At 42.9% G+C, this 19,902-nt stretch overlaps 1 protein-coding gene across 4 annotated transcripts in view; it reads right to left on the bottom strand.

Annotated features, from left to right (window-relative positions):
- The window catches only part of CADM2 (cell adhesion molecule 2), a 966,308-nt gene that overhangs the window by 325,114 nt on the left and 621,292 nt on the right, over positions 1–19,902 (bottom strand). For all 4 annotated transcript variants that reach the window (XM_060234430.1, XM_060234429.1, XM_060234431.1 and 1 more), the window contains one exon: positions 9,001–9,153. In XM_060234430.1, coding sequence (XP_060090413.1) covers positions 9,001–9,153 — 153 coding nt within the window. The remainder of the gene's footprint in view (positions 1–9,000; positions 9,154–19,902) is intronic.

Below are 19,902 nucleotides of genomic sequence, written 5' to 3'. Positions count from 1 at the left end.
TGATCCCAGTGCTTGCTTTAAGCATCAGAGCTGGAGCCAGGCACACAGGCAAGGAGGAAGCACGCTGCCCCCTCTGCAGCCGGCGCTCGCAAAGCGCTGGGTTTGCGGTGGGGCCACGTGGAGCGATCCCAGCGCTTGCTGGAAGAAGATGGAGCCAGGCAGGGAGGCACAGGGGGAAGTGCCGGATCGGAGGTAGAGGCAGCGGATCGCCCCCCCCCAGGAAGGTACGTACGTTCGCTCCATAAGACACACACACTCCCCCCCACTTTTTTTGGGGGGGGGAGCACGTCTTATGGTCCGAAAAAATACGGTAATTATCAAGCAGGAATAGAACAAATTATTGGGAAACAAGACAACAGAGCTGAAGGATGAGTGGGAAAATTTACAGTAGAAGGCTTTAATACTCTCATTCCCCGCCCCCCACCTGTCAGGAGCAGTGTGGATTTATTTGCGCAAGTTTTAAAGTTCCTTAAAATAGACACATGTGAAACAATTTTTTAAAAAGTGTAGATAATTTCTTGTTCCCAAGTACTCATATTTCAGATAAACATACATATAATTTTCAGTTTCCATTTAAAAACAAACAATCTCCTATTTTGACATTGGGACATTTGTCTTAAGTATCCCATTTGAAGAGTACTGAGAGACTTTCCTTGAGCTTCTTGCTGCAAGTTTCCCATTTAAAGTGTACAGACAAAATCAGGTATTGTGCATCATGTGGGTATGCTAATTAATTTAAAGGATACATCTGCATAGCTCTGTTGGATTATATTGGACTATTTCAAATTAGTTTTCTGCTTAAAGCCTAGCCATAACTATCCATTATGAGTTATGGTCATCAGCTCCACATAGGAAGGGCAGACTCAGGTAAGTATGGTGAATCATAGCATACAATCACTTACATATAATACACCACTATAAAAAAGCACCCATTTTGGGTGTGTGTGTGGGGGGGCAGACTTAGCTAGTTCTTGTGCTGGATTTATTGTTCACCATTTTTTTTTTTTGCCTTTCTGAAAATATTTAAGACAGGATATAAATTCTGCAAACATGTAAATTGTTCAGAACGTAAATGAATAATATAGAAGAGACAGGGTCACACTAAAGTTGCCAGGTCCCTCTGGATACTGGTGAAGGACATGGAGTAGGATTGCCAGCTATATGTTGGGAAACTCCTGGAGATTTTAGAGTGGACTGTGGGGAGAATAGGAACCTCACTGGGGTAAAATGCCATAGAGTCCACTCTCCAAAACATCAGTTTTTCTCCAGGGGAACTGATTTTTGTAATCTGGAGATAAGTTGTAATGATAGGGAGATCCCCAGGCCCCACCAGGTGTCCTTAAGTTACACATCAATGCTATGTTGAAGAAGAAAAAGAAGAGGGAAAAAAAGGCTTATCAGTGGAGAAAACAATATGGAAAGGAAGGAGGGAGGCATCAGTAACCAATAAGAGATTTTTTTTTAAAGAAAGCTATCACATGTTTACAGTAATATATTAGGGGTAAGGATGCCAGGTCTGACTCAGGAAATATCTGGGGACTTTGGGAGGGGAGCCAGGATAATTTTGGCTGTTTGTGAAGCCAGGAGAAAGATTGTGACAAGCATGATTGAACTCCAAAGGGAGTTCTGGCCATCACTTTTAAAGGGACCACACTCCTGTCATTGGAAATAATGGAGGACAGGGGCACCTTTTGGGGGGCCTTAGAGAATTAGATCTCCTAGTACAATCCATTTGAAACTTAGTTTTTGTTTTTTGTTTCTGAGAAGAGACACCAGATGCTATGTTGAAAATTTGGTGCCTCTACGTCAAAAACAGCCCCCCATACCAACAGGTTGATTCTCCATTATACCGTATGGGAACTAGTCTCCATAGGGTATAATGGAGTGCCCAGTGGACATTTCCTCCCTCTCCCACTTTCTGATAAGCCTGGAATTGTGGGGGGAGGCTTCCAAACCAGGGGATCCCCTGGCCTCATCTGGGGACTGGCAACCCTACTGAGGGGAGGGAACTTGCAGAAATGAATTTTTCTCTTGCAGACTTTGTTGTTCCTGCTGATGGATGGGGGAATTGAGTGAGCAAAATAACCTGGAGTGAAGTCTGTAGTGAGAGGGGGAGACTGCAAAATTATTCCTCTTCTACCTTTCATTTTCAGAGGAGTCTGTGGAATAAAGTTTTTGTTCTCACAGGAGAGAGTTGGGGGCAACTGTATCCCATTTGTCCTTCTTACTAAATACCTCCACACACCGCATTTTGGTTACAACAGTCCTCTGACCCTCAGCAGAGGATATTTCTGATATGCGTGGGCGACAGGAGAAAACTAGGGTTGCCAAGTCCAATTCAAGAAATATCTGGAGACTTTGGGGGTGGAGCCAGGAGACATTAGGGGTGGAGCCAAGAACAAGGGTATGATAAGCATAATTGAACTCCAAAGGGAGTTCTGGCCATCACATTTAAAGGGACGGCACACCTTTTCAATGCCTTCCTTCCATAGGAAATTATGAAGGATGGGGCACCTCCTTTTGGGGCTCATAGAATTGGACCACCTGGTCCAATCATTTTGAAACTTGGGGGATATTTTGGGGAGAGGCACTAGATGCTATACTGAAAATTTGGTGCCTCTACACCAAAAAACAGCCCCCCCAGATACCCGCGGATCAATTCTCCATGATTTTCTATGGGAATAAATCTCCACAGGGAAAAATAGAGTTCCCATCAGACATTTCCCTCCCCCCGCTTTCTGACGACCCTGAAGCGGGGGGAGGGCCTCCAAACCAGGGGATCCCCTGCCCCCACCTGGGGATTGGCAACCCTAGAGAAAACAGAAGGTGGGCAAAATCATATAGTGAGCTGCTTCTCCTTATATAACCATTGGCTTTTTGAATCTAAAACTTACATGGATGGAAATGCTCTTTTCAGATACAAAAGCCCAAATACTCATATAAAATTGTAGAGAAAATTCAAAAACTCACCAATATTTAGTTATATCACCAGGGCAAAGACTAAATAATTCACCCAATGGCAATGTTTAAGTTCTTATATAAGTCGGACAAGTTGACATTATGAGTTTTTGAAGGATGAAAGAAGTAGTAATTGATATCATTTGTCACTGAATAAATGTTAACTGGAGTGCAACTGTGCCTTGTTTTCTTTTAAAGATGTTTTTCTAGTCCAGATTCCTAGGCATCCTTGAATGATCAACATGAAGAAATAGTGATTTTTACTATGTATTAACTTTGGCTATTTGAAATGTCTGACCTATCATCCTTAACAGTATCTCTAACATTCAATTAAATAAAAGAATGAACTGGTTATTAATATTCAGAAATTAGGGAATTAAAAATAGACACCAATATATTACAAAAAAATTCCTTTTGTTACAAAATATGTAAAACAACAGCATGATAAAAACCTTTAGAGCCAGTTTGGTGTAGTGGTTAAGTGTGCTGACTCTTATCTAGGAGAACCGGGTTTGATTCCCCACTCCTCCACTTGCACCTGCTAGCATGGCCTTGGGTCAGCCATAGCTCTGGCAGAGGTTGTCCTTGAAAGGGCAGCTGCTGTGAGAGCCCTCTCCAGCCCCACCCACCTCACAGGGTGTCTGTTGTGGGGGAGGAAGGTAAAGGAGATTGTGAGCCGCTCTGAGACTCTTCGGAGGGGAGGGTGGGATATAAATCCAATATCTTCTTCAATATCTGTATCTTTTCTCTAGAAACATAACAGATGATATCCAAGGCTGGTGGAAGTAAATTACACACTGAATTTTAATAGCCACCTGATTTTTAATCTTAAAATGTGCTTCTTTAGATTGAAAACTGACCTGCAATTGTCTTTATCCTGGAATGATCTGTTCTGAGCTGATTCCCCTTCTCTTTAACATTAAACTGGTAAAATAGTCTCAGTGGAACTAGCAGAGGCACATATTTCATATCCCAGGCACAAAAGCAATTCCCTGACAGGATTAAGTTTAATATTACTGGCACACAGAACATTTTACATCAGCTTTATTAAATTCAACTCTCACCTTAAACAGAGTGAAGGAGGGAAAAACTTTTAAAGAAAAAAAATGGCAAACTCAGGGGCAAATACTCAGTTCTAGGATTCCCATAAACATTATGTGCATGAATATTTCCCTGTCCATGGGAGGGTGGAGGGAATAGTCACATCACTTACAATTTGGGCTTACAAAACATAGGGGATACCTTTAAGCACTTTCTTCTCTTCCCTTACATGCCATCTGTCCAATATTACACATGCAGTGGAGAAACAAGGTGAAGGTCAATGCACACTACACACATAGAGCTCAATGACACACAGATAGCTTAGACCTATGTATAGAGAATTGGATCCAGAATGGATGCTCATGTGCAGAAACCATTTTTTTAAATGCTAGGCATACAATATATAGACATAAAACCAGTTTCATGTTGGGAAATCCCAGCTTCCTCATTCGTTGGGACTGGGTGGGACTTCACTGCATCAACTATTGGATAATTAAGTCTCTGCCAACAGTTTGGCTTTCCTATTGGTTCTACTCAGTGCCACCCACCCACTGTAGACTGTGAGATATTCCCCCAGCTGCCAAAATTAACTTGCCTCAGACAGACACATCTCTGCCGCTTCTCTGGCATCTTCTGAGACCTTTGGCTTTCCTATTGGCCCTACTCAGTGTCACCTGCCCACTGTAGAGTGTCAGAGGCTCCCCCTGTCACAAAAACAAACTTGCCTCAGACAAAGATACATTGTTGCTGCTTCTCCACCATCTCCTGCAATCATCTATGGCAAAATTTTGGCCCCTTCCACTTGACAGCAAAAAAAGGCGCAAAGCCGCTCTGAAGCCCAAGTTTGAGGCCTTCAGCTCCTGCAGCCTAACTTTGACATGGCTGCCAGCAATGGCCCTCTGCCCCAAGCTTACCCAAGGCCTGGCCCTGCTGGGAGTGTTTCCTGCCCCCTGGAAAGTGCTAGCCAGAGTTGCTAGGCAACCCAGGCTACTTTTCTCAATAAAGGGGGAGGCCTCAGGCAAATAGAATGGCATACAGTCCACCCTCCAAAAGCAAGGATTTTCTCCAGGATGGAGAGAAAGATGTGTTGTCTGTAGTTCAAGGCACCTCAGGGTGCCTTGATGCTACAAGCAAGTTCCTCCCCAGGAACCACCGTTGCAAATCTCCTTGTGAGGGCTGGAGATCACTCAGAACTACTCTCCAGATGACAGACCATCCATTCCCCTGGAGGTGGGGGACAGAGTAAATTCCTTCACTTGGGTGAGTGGGAAGACGCAAGGCTGGGGGGCATTAACCCAGAGGCCTTTAGTAGTTGTTGGGGAATTCCTAAGGTGTTGCTACAGGCCTCTGAGGGAGAGGCCTTTCCTCCTGGGGAACAACTGTTGCCAGGTGAGGGCTGGCGATCACTCAAAATTACAACTGTTCTCCAGATGGGAGGGGTCAGCTCCCCCTCAGGAGGGCAAAGTGAATGCCTTCACTTGGGTGAGTGGGAAGACAGCAAGGGTGCGGGAGGCACTAACCCAGAGGCCTTTAGTGATAACTTTTCAGATTGGTGGGACATTCCTGGAGATTCTGTGGTGGAGTTTCAGGAAGGTGTACAATTTAGGGCTTCAGAATGGGGTCTGCCAGATATAGGTTCTTGCTGTGGAAGCTGACTGGGTGACTTTGGACCAGTCATGGGCTTCCAGCCTGACCTTTCTCACAGGGCTGTTGTTCATACCAAAGGGGGAGAGGACAATGATGTAAGCTACTTTGGCCCCAAACACACACAGTGAAGAAAGACTGTTATTTTCCTATGAAGAAGCCACAGAGAGGGGGAAGGCAATGGAAACCAGAAGTCAGAGAGGCAGGTAAAGGGATGGCTCCACTTGGGGTTGGCTATCTTATGCCTGGCTGCTTGCTACTGTTCAGCAGCAGCCGTCCTATGACAGCCACTGTTTGTGTGGTGCAATGATGTCATTGTGCTGGCGACATAACACACAGGTCACTCTAGGCATTTCCGGAAAAACTCCATGGTTTTCCCTGACACTCTAGCATTTTGGGAGGTAAAAACTCTATGATACCTATTGTACCATACAGTTTCCCCTCCAAAAATGCTAGCGCATCCTGGAAAACCATAGAGTTTTCTTGGAAACACCTAGAGCAGCTGGCATGTGATGATGTCATTGCAGGTGACATCATCGCACCAGTGATGTTGCGGGAGGTTCCCCCTGCTGGTCCAATGTGGGCCAGTGGGTTCGGAACCTCCTGGGTGGGAGAACCCCCGCCTGGCCCGGGGGCTTGGCAGCCCTAGAGTTAAGGCTTCAGAGTGGGATCTGCGAGACCCAGCTTCTTGCTATGGAAGCTGACTGGGTGATTTTGGACCAGTCACAGACTCCCAGCCTAATCTGACTCACAAGGTTGTTGTTCAGATCACATGGAGGGAAAAGGAGAATGATGTAAACTGCTTTGGTCCCTCCCCCCCATTCTGAAGAAAGACTGTCATTTTCCTATGTAGAAGCTGAAGGGAGGAGGAAGGCGATGGAAACCTGAAGTCAGAGAGGCAGATAAAGGGAAGGAGATAGGGCTGCCAACTCCAGGTTAGAAATTCCTAGAGATTTAAGGGGAGGGGCCTGGAGAGGATGGGGTTTGAGGGGGGTGGGACCTCAGACAAGTAAAATGCCATCTCCTCCTGGGGAACTACTGTTGCCAATCTCCAGTGAGGGCTGGAGATCACCCATATTAATTATTGATCCAAGTTTAACCCATGCTAGTATAGCTATTCCTCATTCTTTACTCTTTCCTGTGTCCAGTCATAAAACTTAACCCATTTTTCTGTGGCTAATTGTTTTGGTTTCCCATTCAATAGTGCTGTAAGTATATCTGATTCTGCAACTTGAAAGACTTTTTCTACTAATTCTCCCATCTTCAGGGTTTTTTTCCTGACAGTATCCTAGCAGCAGTGACAACATGAAACACCAGATGAACATTTTCTTTCCCCACAAAACAGTTTGTGTGAGAGATGCAACATTCCTGGGGCTGGACAAGTGCCAGTTATTAACTTCCATATCTCTATGTAGTTCTGCAGCTGAATGTATTCACTCTGCATCCTTTGATTCAGTTACTATGATTTTCGGTGAACTTTATATGTGTGGAGAAGATGAGGTTCCCAACACTTGGGATGAAAAATTCCTGGAGATTTGGGATGAAGCCTGTGGAGGGTGGGATTTAGTAAAGAGAGGGAGATCAGCAGGGATGTGATGCCATCAGGGCTTTTTTTTGTAGCAGGAACTCCTTTGCGTTTTAGGCCACACACCCCTGATGTAGCCAGTCCTCCTGATGCTTACAGTAGGCCCTGTACTAAGAGCCCTATAAACTCTTTGAGGATTGGCTACATCAGGGGTGTGCCCTAATATGCAAAGGAGTTCCTGCTACAAAAAAAGCCCTGTAAGCCACAGAATTCCCCTTCCAAAGCTGCCATTAGAAGAAAAAGAAGACTTGCAGATTTATACCCCGCCCTTCTCTCTGAATCAGAGACTCAGAGCGGCTTACAATCTCCTATATCTTCTCCCCCCCCCCCCACAACAGACACCCTGTGAGGTAGGTGGGGCTGAGAGGGCTCTCACAGCAGCTGTCCTTTCAAGGACAACCTCTGCCAGAGCTATGGCTAACCCAAGGCCATTCCAGCAGCTGCAACTGGAGACATGGGGAATCAAATCCGGTTCTCCCAGATAAGAGTCCACACATTATCCATGAGAGCTGATCCCTGTAGCCTGGAAATCAGTTGTAATTCGAGGAGAGTTCTAGGTCTCACCTGCAGGTTAGTAACCCTATGAGAGGCACATAAATGCTGAATTAGAGAAACCTTTTGTGTATGTATTCAAGATGTGCAGCAATTACTACTTCCAAGTTCCCAATAAAGTTAATGTATATCCAAACATGTATTCAATGCATATCCATCTTCCCCCCAAAAAAGAAAAGAAAAGATATATGCACATTTACAATTTCGATGAGAACACCACATTTTAGAAAAAATAACCATAAGGGAAGAATTCAAAAGCAAGTTTATCACAAACTCTTCATGCACACATCACCCAAAAGAACAAGAAGCAGAGACAGAATTCATCCACAATTGTATCTCTATAGTTACGGTAATAGCAGCCTATCTTCATCTAATATCTAGGGATTAGGGCCAGATGGAGAAAAGACAGATTTTTTCCCCTACAAATTTGAGAACCTGCCCCCAGGTTTGCAGAAAAATCTAAAGTTTTACCTAAATGGAAGAGGTTTAATCACCCAAAATAAACCCCTTTGTGCTTGTGGAGAACCATCACAGCCTCTGAGGTATAAGGCAGACACACTATGTGCAGAGGAGCTGTTGGTGGAGACAGACCTGTGGGCAAGGGAGGAGGATGAACCACCACTACCAAGGGCTCTGCCATTGTTGCCTCTCCTCAGGAATTTGTGAGGCAGTAGTGCTACAAGTGGGGGCAGCCAGCCATGTAGATGCACTATGTGGGGAAGGATGACCTAAAGAGGAGTTGCTCCCACCATAGGACTGTTCCCACCTACAGTCATGTGGCCTGCCATATTTCTGCCCCCCCCCTCACACTAGCAGAATGAAAGAGGAGTGACAGCACTACTGGTGGGTAAGATCCCAAGTAAATGATTGGCTGGGCATGAAGAGAGAGAGAGTGACTGGTGTGGGAGGAGGCAGAAAGAGTGAAAGCAGGCATTGGGGGAAGAAAAAAGTGAGAGAGAAAGAGTAAGAGTAGGTGTGGGGCAGGGAGAAAAAGAGAGGCTGAGAGAATGGTAGGAGCGGGAGAGGGGATGGCTGCTTTCACAAGTTTCTTGAGAGTCTCTGCTTGTTTTATACTAATTCTCATAATGACTGTAGCCACCAATAATCTCAGTAGAAATCAATGATGACCACGTCTGAAGAAGTTTCTTAACCCTAAGAAGTTACAACAATTATCATATCAAACAGTTCTTATGTTGATATTCTCAACTAGTCATGCTTACCCAGAACAGTGAGGAAAGCCTTGGAAGTCTTGACAGGCATAGTAAATAAAGAACAAGTGTATTGCCCTTCATCTGACAGTGACACATCAGTGACTCTGATGGTCAGTTCATGCCATGAAGCTCGTAGCAGCTCAATTCTATTGTCCCTCAAAGCTGCAAAGCAAAAACAGAGGCAAGTTTTCAAAACATTTCATTAATAAAGCACAGTAAATATAGCTTTCATATAATAGGTCTCATTTGGTATTGCAAGAAATACTTTATAGATTTATTGGAGAAACAGCAGACAAAGCAATATGGAATGTTACTTAAAATTCATAGAATGACAGAATCATAGAGTTGGAAGGGACCACCAGGGTCATCTAATCCAACCCCCTGCACAATGCTGGAAACTCACAAATACTTACCCCTTTGTAATTCCTGATTATACAGAAAACATGCAGAAATCTGAATACATTACTGAACAAATTACCATACACTCACTGCCTTTAAATTATACCATGGAAATTATTTCAATCATCCTATCTGTATTTGCTGACATTTTTGTACATGGGGTGTTTCCTTTACAAAACAAATCCCAGATTTTTACTTACTTTTTTCAATCTTTGTTATAGACAGTCAAGATTTATATTACACTGCAGTGCTTTACCATAAACTAAAGTAGCAGAAATGTTACTGGAAATGCTGGGGGGTCTCCTCTTTTTGATGGAGGAAATTAGCAAGAGGTGGACCATAGGTAGAGCTAGGAGCTGATCTTTTCCCAATAATACAGAAGTCCAGTATCATAAAGAAAACTCCAGAGCTAAAAATAGTTTTTAAAATGTTTATTAGAAAAATATGCAGAAAATACAGTCACACACACAAGCAATACAATACACATAATCAAGAGGCTAGGAAAATAGTGAGAGACAGAAGCTTTTAGGGTTTATTATAAAGGCAATATTACCTATCCAGATGTGCAGATGTCCATTTAGAAATTGGAGATAGAAACGTGCACAGCCATCGTGCCACATCTGAGAGGTCCCTTACTTAGAGAATGGGAGGAACAACTTGTCTGCGTGTGCCCAGATTGAACAGGGAGGTATGGTTTGCTCTCAGTTTAAATGATGGCTCTTAATGGTTGCTGATAGGTTTTTCCCTGGGTGTCTAAATAGGGTCCAAGCTCAAAACAAAAGGTGAGAATGACTCTACTGGTCTGCCAGGATGGGCCAGGATGAAAATGTCTGGCATTGATTTAGTTTTGATACTCTGAGGAAGGGTCAGAGTGGAAAACAAAAGATTTAGCAGCATGGTCCATATTAGCATAGAGGTGAACAAAAGAGAAGCTGATTTGTTGCAGGAAGGTAAGGAAATTGGCCATTAGCATCTGGCCAGTGATTAGATTGGGAGTAATACTTTACCTGAGGACTCCATTGTTCTTATGCATTCCTTTTGGGCAGGGAGGGGGGGAGAGCCAGGTCAGGAGGATGCCTATGTTGTAATTGCTACACAGTCTGAACAAGCTCAGACATATCTTCTCTGGCCCTTTGCAGAAAGTGGCTTCACTTGGCCTGTTTTTCTGACAAGCGTCCTCCATCTTATGTACAGTCCTGGGGACTTCACTCCTTGTGAAGTACTCCCATAAAGGCAGGCAGTGCCTCCTGGCTACAGAAGGCCATGGGATCATATGCTGACAATGAGTTGGAAGACCACATCTCCATTAGAGGTGACAGCTGTAAGCGCATGTCACTGGTGCCTCAGTACGATCACTGCCCACAGCAGTATAGGGAGGCAGCCAAAAATATTTGACTCTACAGCAATTGTACCACAGTTCATTGAGGCCAAGCTGTACATGGCCAATCACACTGAGAACCTGGGCTGCCTGTTCAGTGGTACAGCACAAGTTAAGACCAACTAGGAAGTCAATGGACAGCACCTTGAGAAGAACCTGTGGTGCTACAGGAAAGTTCAGGGCTACCCCTGCTGGCCTCAGCAACCAAGCAAATATGAGGGTGGTAACGGAGTATCAAAGGTGTACACCTTAGGGACATGAAGTCACCTCTGTACCTTGGAAACACAATTATTGTTGTGACCCGGGTGCCTTTTGTTCCTCTCTGGTGGGTCCAGATGGGAAAGTTCCCGTCCTAAGGAGACTTGAAGTAAGATAGCCATTGTCATAATCACTGTGGTCTAGATCTGAGATGAATCAATAGTGCAAAGGTCACTTTGCTCAGCTTGCCAGTCAATACCATGGTGTGGGCCATTAAAAAGAAGCAATGTTTTCCCTGAGGCTGGAGGACACAGTGCACATGTGGCTTGAATCAGGTCCCTGGGCCCTTCTCTCTCCTTGTATTGTCCTGCTCAATTGCAACTGCTCCACTGGGAACCCACTCTGGGCCAGCCTGTGCCTCAGCAGCCAGCCAAGCAAAGCCACCACCACCTTCCTCTGGATCCGGACCCCGTTCTGCCACTGCTGGGCCTCCCTCCTGTGGCAACCCGAGTCAGACTTGGCCACCACAGCTGCTTCCATCATGTTCTAAGTGTTCCGAGTTGGCTGACTAGCCACAACAGCAGCACCGCCCGGCAATATCAACAAACTCCCTCCCCCAACCCGGAGTAACTCTTAGAACATGATAGCAAAAGAGAAGACCTGAAGCACAACATACATGTCTGTGTAGATTCTTCCTATGACAGTCTTCTCCCCACCCCACCCCCATTTCCTCTAACTCCGTTGCTCTAGTAACGTAATTAAGTTTATTTTAAATGTAATTTAAGCAGTGTCCCCCAGCACCTCCTCTCTGAAAAAAAATCCAGGCTGTGGGGCTGCTGCCAGATCTTTTAAATGGAAATGCCAGGACCCTTTGCATGCCAAGCAGGGGACTCTTTGCATACAGGGGACCCTGAACCAGGGATCCTTTGCCTGCCAAGCAGATACTCTACCATTGAGCCATGGCCCCTCCCCAGTGTGAGTGTGGGGTAGCCAAATAAATGCTGCCTCACAATGTCATTTTTTCCAGTGCTTTTTGAGGCAACAGCATTTACCCATACTGTTAGAGTCGTTTGAGCCCACTTCCCATTGTCAGGGGGGCAGGAGGAGAAGGATATTTTAAGCTTAAAGCAGTAGATGCATCCAATACGGTTGTTGAATTTTAAACAGATGTGTGGCAATGCAAATTGTTTGGGACAAGAAAACACATTATGACATCAGCCATGTGATCTACAAGCAGATATCTTGCAGTACTTGCTGTGCAGTGGTGCCATATTGTTCAAGATGGTATAGTCTACAGCAGGGGTGGCCAAACTTGCTTAATGTAAGAGCTGCATAGAATAAATGTTAGAAGTTTGAGAGCCACAAGGCATGAATGTCAGATGTTTGGGAGGAAGGCAGGCAAATGGCTGGGGGCAGCAAGGAGGCAGGCAGAGGTAGAAAGAGAGCAACTTTAACTTGAAATGCATTCTCCAAGCCTCTGGCTGGTTTGGAGAAGTGATTTAAAGAGAGAAATGCCTTCTCCAAGCCATCTGACAGGCCAGTGGGGGCTTTGAGAGCCATACAATATGTGTGAAATAGCCACATGTGGCTCCAGGCCATCCCTGGTCTACGGCAACTATACTAATGTGTTGTGCATATATGTGGCACCAAAGCTATGCTATGCTATGCTATGCTATGCTATGCTATGCTATGCTATACTATACTATACTATACTATACAAACAAGCCCCATGAGGCAAATGTCTATACTATGCAAACAAGACCCATTAGGCAAATTTCCTACCTAAAATTTTACTCCAAATTTGACAGCTGAGGTAGGACTTTTGCCATCTCACAGGCTTTTGCTTTACTCACTGTGACCTTGATGTTTATAGTGTCAAGTACATATCTACAGCAAACCTCTCTACAGGGTAATTTGCCCTTAATTAATTATGCTTAATATGTTAAATACTATATAGAAATTACAAATATAGAAATAACTTTGGTCAAGAGATTTCTGGATAAAACAGAGATGGATATGGAAAGGAATTTATTAAAAGACTGAGATGACATTTTGGGGAGGGGAGAAAACACTAAAAATATCCACATCAAAATGTTATTTCTATTTTGGTAAATTAGAGGAAATAAGAAAAATATTAAATGAATATTCATAAGCAGTACTAGAGATATAGAATTGCAAATAAATGGTACTTTATTATAATATCTAGAAGTACTACAGATAATTTCCAAACTATGTGAACACTTACAGTGTGTGTGTGTGTGGGGGGGGAGTTAATGTATTAACAGGCCTCCTATAATCCTAGGTGAATGATAGGGCATATACATGAATAATATTTGGGAATTAAGGAATTTAAGGATCAGTGCACCAAACCATTTTTGCTAATTTATCCAATGCCTGCATTTCTGGATGTATGATCATATAGACCATGCCAAATGTGAACTGGATTATTAAAGATATAAGCAGTAACTCCCTTGAAGATAGGGAAGAAATGGTTGATAGCACTATGGTTTAGAATATAGAAAGATCCCCAGAGTAAATATGAGAAATGACTATAAGTCAAACCCAAGCTAAAACAAGTTTGTATTCAGCTTAAAATTAGAGTTAAAATTCACTGCCACAGGAGGTGGCGGCGGCTACAAGCATAGCCAGCTTCAAGAGGGGATTGGATAAACATATGGAGCAGAGGTCCATCAGTGGCTATTAGCCACAGCGTATTGTTAGAACTCTGTCTGGGGCAGTGATGCTCTGTATTCTTGGTGCTTGGAGGGGGGCAAAGTGGAAGGGCTTCTAGCTCCACTTGTGAATCTCCTGATGGCACTTGGGGGGGGGGGGGGTTGGCCACTGTGTGACACAGAGTGTTGGACTGGATGGGCCATTGGTCTGATCCAACATGAGTTTTCTTATGTTCTTAGAGTTGGCTAGTTTCCTTAACCAACATTGTTCCCTGTCTTTTAAACTGTGAAGGGGAAACGGTATCAACTACTGGTACATCCTGTCTTCTGACTGTGGTGGTAACAAATCTGAGACCCTTTAACCAGTGAGAGGAGTGTTACACCTCAACTAACTTTTTATTGGGGAATATTAATATTTCTTAGCTCAAAATGGTGAGTCTACGAGAGATGAGGTGAACAGGATCTCTGTCTATGTTTACGGAGATAGACCACTGAAAATCCTTTGGTTAATAATGGAATTTATTATAGGGTTTCAAATAGTTATATCCCAATCAAACAACTTCAAGCATACAAGAGGAATACAAAAGGTTAGCTGCATAAGTATGGATGAGAGAAGGTGATACAATACCTAGATTTTGCAGGGTAGGCTCAGTCAGAGGAAATGCAAGGCCTCTGGAGGGAGATTTCTCTTGAGAAGAAGGGGGGGTGAAAGTAGGAAGGGGTGGGAAAGGAGAGGATGGAAGAATTCCCTTTTCTTTCCTTTTTTTTCTTTCCTTTTCTTCTGTTGCTCCTCTCTAACCTGACAGGTGAGGTTGCCTGTTTTCTAGGGTAAATTACGTCACATCAAGTGATTCAATTACCCAATGAGGGGGCAGAGTGTCACACCAATGGAAAATCAGAGTGTCATATGTGGAATATCCAATCAGAGATCATTCATGTCATAGATCCATACCCCAACATAGGAATTTTAATTACACTGGCCAAATGACTTTTTAGTGCCCTGTTTTCCCAAACAGATTCCTTTAAAGCTCCCAAAAAGTGATAGATTTCTCCTTTAGTGTCAAACATGGATAGGCATCCATCAGGTATTCAGGAGACTGGTTGACTTTGATGGCCTTAGCAGTTAATTAAAGAAAAACAGAAACTTTGTTAAAAGTCAAAATTGTGAGATCAGTTTGCACTTATACCACACATTCACAACAAGATGAGCACTTAACCTTTAACCTTTGTGTTTCTGCTGTCTTGCCCTGAAGAATAACAAAACATATATATACAAGCCATTTATCTGTGATGCAGCGTTCCTGCGTCACCCTTATTTCTTTATGCTTTGATTAACAGAACTTAAAAGGTTGCCAAAAGCGTGAAGGCATTTTTACAGCTCTGCTCACCATTTGTCCCTCTCTGGGCCTGGAATTCTTCATTTCCAGGAACAGAAAGATGGCTGCTTCTTAACCTTTCAGCTAGCCATCATGCTTGTCTGGCTTGTGAACCAGAACCACATTCCAGCCTGCCTTGGGCCAAGAAGGAATTGGATTTTTCTCCCTTATGTGCAAGAAGACCATTCCAATTCAAATGGGCATTGCTGTGTCATATTAATATTCTAGGATTACATTGCAATATCACATTCCAGGGGTGCATGGCTTGGGAATCAGTACAGGAGTGTCTTCCTGGATATCAGTAGTCACCCTTATAGCATAAAGGATCCTATGAAAGGAGTAAGGAATTAAGCTTGGAGTCCCCAAAACCAAAGCCATAGCCTTCCTTTCACCCACAACTTACCCAGAAATGTTTACCACCTTGGGAAGGCCTCTCTGTGCTGACATGGCTGCACCCCAAACATGAAGGACATTTGAAAATATTGTTCCCATGGTACTTGTTATCCATACTAATAACTAAGTCATTTTGAAGAATTATATTTCCAAAAGTACTTGAATCCTGTAATGTTGACTTCCCCAGTTTTGCAGAAAGTAGGGAAATCCTTGCAGAGAGGACTTCTGAAAAGCCACTCTATTGCTATCCTGCCTGTCTTCCAAAGAGCTTAGAGGGAGCATAAACATGCCTTTCTCTAAATTATCTTCACAATAAGATAGGTACCATAGAATTTTTACCCCCCCCCCCCAATTGCTAGAGCATCTGGGAAAACCATAGAGTTTCCCTGGAAACGGCTAGAGTGGCTAGTGTGCACCACCAGTGCAATGACATCACTTCCAGGTGATGTCATCATGCTCCACACACGTTAGATACATTAAAAAAGTCTCCTGCCAGAGGCTGCAAGGGAATTGACAACCCTACAAATAAATGAGCCTCTACAAACATACACGCAGTCAAACCAAATAACAAACAAACAAACGAACAAATAAATAAATAAGAATGTTAGGTACACCTAAACAAGGCTAAGGACATGTTTTGAAAGTGTTCTAGAAAAAAAGTCTGTGGCCATGTTGTAAAGATATGCGCACATTTTAGAACATACTGGCGAGAAGACAATACGATAAGCAATATATAGTTAAACTATAAAGGAACTTCTGAAATATCGATAATATCAAATCAACAGCAGGCTTGTGGGTCAACTTGGGGAAAAAAATAAGGAAAACAATCTTTACAGACAAATAACCTATACTAAACCCGACAGATTTGAGTAATGCCATAATACCCTCTTAGTCTGTGGCGGTGGTGACACAAAAATGCCAAAGGACACAAAACTGTCAGTCTTGTTGTTTATTTTCTTACTTAGACTAATAAAAGACTGTGTGTGATTGATGGAAGAAAGACACAGGCATGGTCCTAGGCATGCAGTATATAATATATATAGTATATACATTGTTCTTCCCCTTTTAACAACTTTTCAGCTGCATATTGATTGATATAGAAATTCTAATTGCTAACTTTAAGTGTTCATTAACAATAATGGTAGTTCAGAAAGAGTAGGGACCATAGAATGTGTAAAATATTGCAAAAGATTACTGTTTAAGTTACTGTAAAGGAAATATTTTTACATTAAAATATATATCATTATGTAGGAACACAAAGCCAATAATAATCTTTGGAGTATTAGTACCTGTTTAACAAGTAGGAATATTTTATATATTTATGAACTGCAAGAAAATATAATAGTAAGGTTTTTGTATCAGAGGCAAGTGTCATAGTTAGTGGAACAGATACATAGTATATAACCTCATAAATATTCATTGCCAGGGATTTTTTTGTAGCAGGAACTCCTTTGCATATTAGGCTACACACCTCTTATGTAGCCAATCCTCCTGGAGCTTACTGTAGGCCCTGTACTAAGAGTCCGGTAAACTCTTGGAGGATTGACTATATCAGGGGTGTGTGGTCTAATATGCAAAGGAGTTCCTGCTACAAAAAACAAAAAGCCCTGTTCATTGCTATTACTACAGATCTTACAGGGCTGAACCATACCATACCAGGCTGAAAGAGACTATGGTCATTTTCGCACTCACCTCCAGCCGGCGCGACCCCCTCTTCACCGCGCAGGATCTGCGCGGATTTCGCACTAAATGCCGCGGAGCAGCCTTTTGCGCCGGAAACTCCCGGCGCAAAAGCCACTCAAACGTAAATCGCCAAAAAGCAGTTTGGCGTTTGCGCGGCTTTTGCGACGGGAGTTTCCAGTGCAAAAGGCTGCTCCGCGGCATTTAGTGCGAAATCCGCGCAGATCCTGCGCGGTGAAGAGGGGGGTCGCGCCGGCTGGAGGTGAGTGCGAAAACGACCAATGAAGTTGTGCTCTAGGAAGTCCTAGTCAAATTTTTTTTTAAAAAAACCCTCAAAAACAGAGCATACAGATGGGAGAAAAACAACAACACGGAAGATAGAAATACGGTACAAATATTGAGTGGTAAAAGGAAAAAAAAGATCAAGGAGCTGCCTTCTCCCTAAAAAAAAAAAGAAAGCTGTGCAAAAAGCAGACTAGTAATGTGGAGATGGGGGAGAGATAAATGTAGGGAGGAAGAAGGATCTTTGACAGGGTTGCCAGATCCAGATTGCAAATACCTGGGGATTTTTTTAGAGAGGGTGGAGCCTGAGGAGGATGGAGTTTTGGGAGGGATTTCAGTTGGGTATAATCCCATGCAATCCACCTTCCAAAGAGGCTGTTTTCTCCAGGTGAACTGATCTCTATTGCCTGGAGATCACTTGTTATCCCACCTGTCATCCAGCCATCACCCTGTGGTTGGCTATCCTAATTCTTAATGGAAATACTGACAGAATGATTGTACACAGAACAGAAAGAAAACAGAGAAAAGAAGAAATGAGACAGAATGAAAAGATCAGGAGAAATGGGGGAAAGTACAAAAATATGTAAAAGGGTGCAATTGAAGAACTTGCCTATGAAGGCACTAAGGGTTGCATATATCTGTTTTCTCTTTATAGAAACAAACAACCAGAATCCAGCCTTCAAAGCAGCCATTTTCTTCAGGAGAGATGACCTCTGCCAGCTGGAGATCAATTATGAAAATGGGAGATCTCTAGGTACCACTTGGGGCCTGCAACCCTAGTTTGTCTGAGGAAGGGCTGACCCTTAACTTTCCCCATGCCCTCTCTCCAGGGACCAGTCCTCTGTGGGAAGGCAGTGTGGGCCAATGACCTCTGAGGCTGGGACCTCCCATCTCCTGACCCACCCTTCCCTCAGGTTTTAAGACAGGGGTGTCAAACACATTTGTTATGAGGGCTGGGTCTGACATAAATAGGTCCTTGTTGGGTTGGGCTGGGCCATGTGTGTCATAAAATGTGTCATAAAATGTAATGCCAGGTTGTGGAGATATAAACCTTATAGGGCACAGACAAACACAACTAAAAGGTTTTTTTATTTAAAATAAAACATGCTTAAAACATTAGCATGCTTGCAATATTTTGCTTATTTAATGATATCTGATAACTGATACCTCTTGCTTTGAATTAGTGCATCAAAATCTGGAGACAATGTCTGTGCTGAAGCAATCTTGAGTATGCTGTTCAGGTGTGTATCTGTCAGTTGCAAACCTACTTTTGATGTATTGACATTCATTAAGGTCACAGTGAGTGCTGACTCTGTGAAAGAGACAAGGAAACAATCCCAGAGTCTGGACTCTTTGGGAACACAAAACTTCAGGTCGTTCTGAAATAAGAAAATATAAGCAATTCTCTTTTGCAATGTCATCAATATTGTTGCGAACGCATGATGTCACTCTTCAGGTCATTTGTTGTGTAAAGCCATGCTAGCAAGTATGTGTATTTTTTTAAAAAAAAATGATTTTAATCTTCCTTGAACCTTTTTCACTTAAGGAAACAAATAATAAAGGACACTAATTCATTTAACATTTACAGCAACAGGAATTACATCCCCCACTCCCCCAAAATGAAAAGCAATTTCAAGGAATTAATACTAAGTTTATGGCATCATTCGGGAGCCTGCCGTTACGCTTATGCTGGGATTTAAAATTGACCCAAGCTGCTATTGTGTTGTTCAGCTGTGCTCTGCTATTTTGATAGAGAAAGATAGGGGAATTCCCAGTGAATGTCTTATAATGCATCAGTGATATTTTTTGTGTTAAACGGCTGTGAAGACCTTTCTACAGGGTTAGCTGTCAAGTGGGACACACCTTAATTTTTAAAAAATGTTTTTAATAGTTTCACCAAGCTTTTCTACCAAAATTCATTCGCAAAACAGTCCACAGGAATCAAAAGACAATAATATGAACATTCAAACAAAGCACTCGTTTGAGGTAAGATTTTCAGCTTGTTACTCTCTGCTTTCCCTCATATGGTCCAATCAGTATCTGATTTGCCATAGGGCTATTCTTAAGTTCCTAGAAAAACATTGTGCCAACTCTCCTATGGGTGTAGCTCTCTCTCTCTCTCTCTCTCTCTCACACACACACACACACACCTCCATATGCATTTCATAATATATAGTTCTACATAAACACACACACACTTTTAATTTGCACTGAATTTTCATAAGTTTCAGTTTTCATGTCAAAGTATGAAACCTTTCAACAGACATCTAAGCAAATCACAAGAATATCAAAGGCATTTTGTACAAGTTCTGAAAGCTCACCACATCTCAGGGGAGGGGTGACTACTAAGGTTCCCAAAGTTTTATTTTAACACTCCAGGGAATTGTTCAGTCTTGAGCTATGCAACACTGTGGCAAAGTCTTGAATGTTGGACACTTTGTCAGTCCCTCCTCAGCATAAATAGGAAGAGGGAAAGGCTGAGTCTTTTTAGAATTGTGTGGGGTAACCTTCTTCCAATGAGACATTGTAATAT

The sequence above is a fragment of the Heteronotia binoei genome, chromosome 3 (assembly GCF_032191835.1).
Source record: "Heteronotia binoei isolate CCM8104 ecotype False Entrance Well chromosome 3, APGP_CSIRO_Hbin_v1, whole genome shotgun sequence".
Taxonomy (NCBI): Eukaryota; Metazoa; Chordata; class Lepidosauria; order Squamata; family Gekkonidae; genus Heteronotia; species Heteronotia binoei.
The sequence above is the reverse complement of the archived record's forward strand: the minus strand, read 5'-3'. Positions and strand labels throughout refer to the sequence as shown.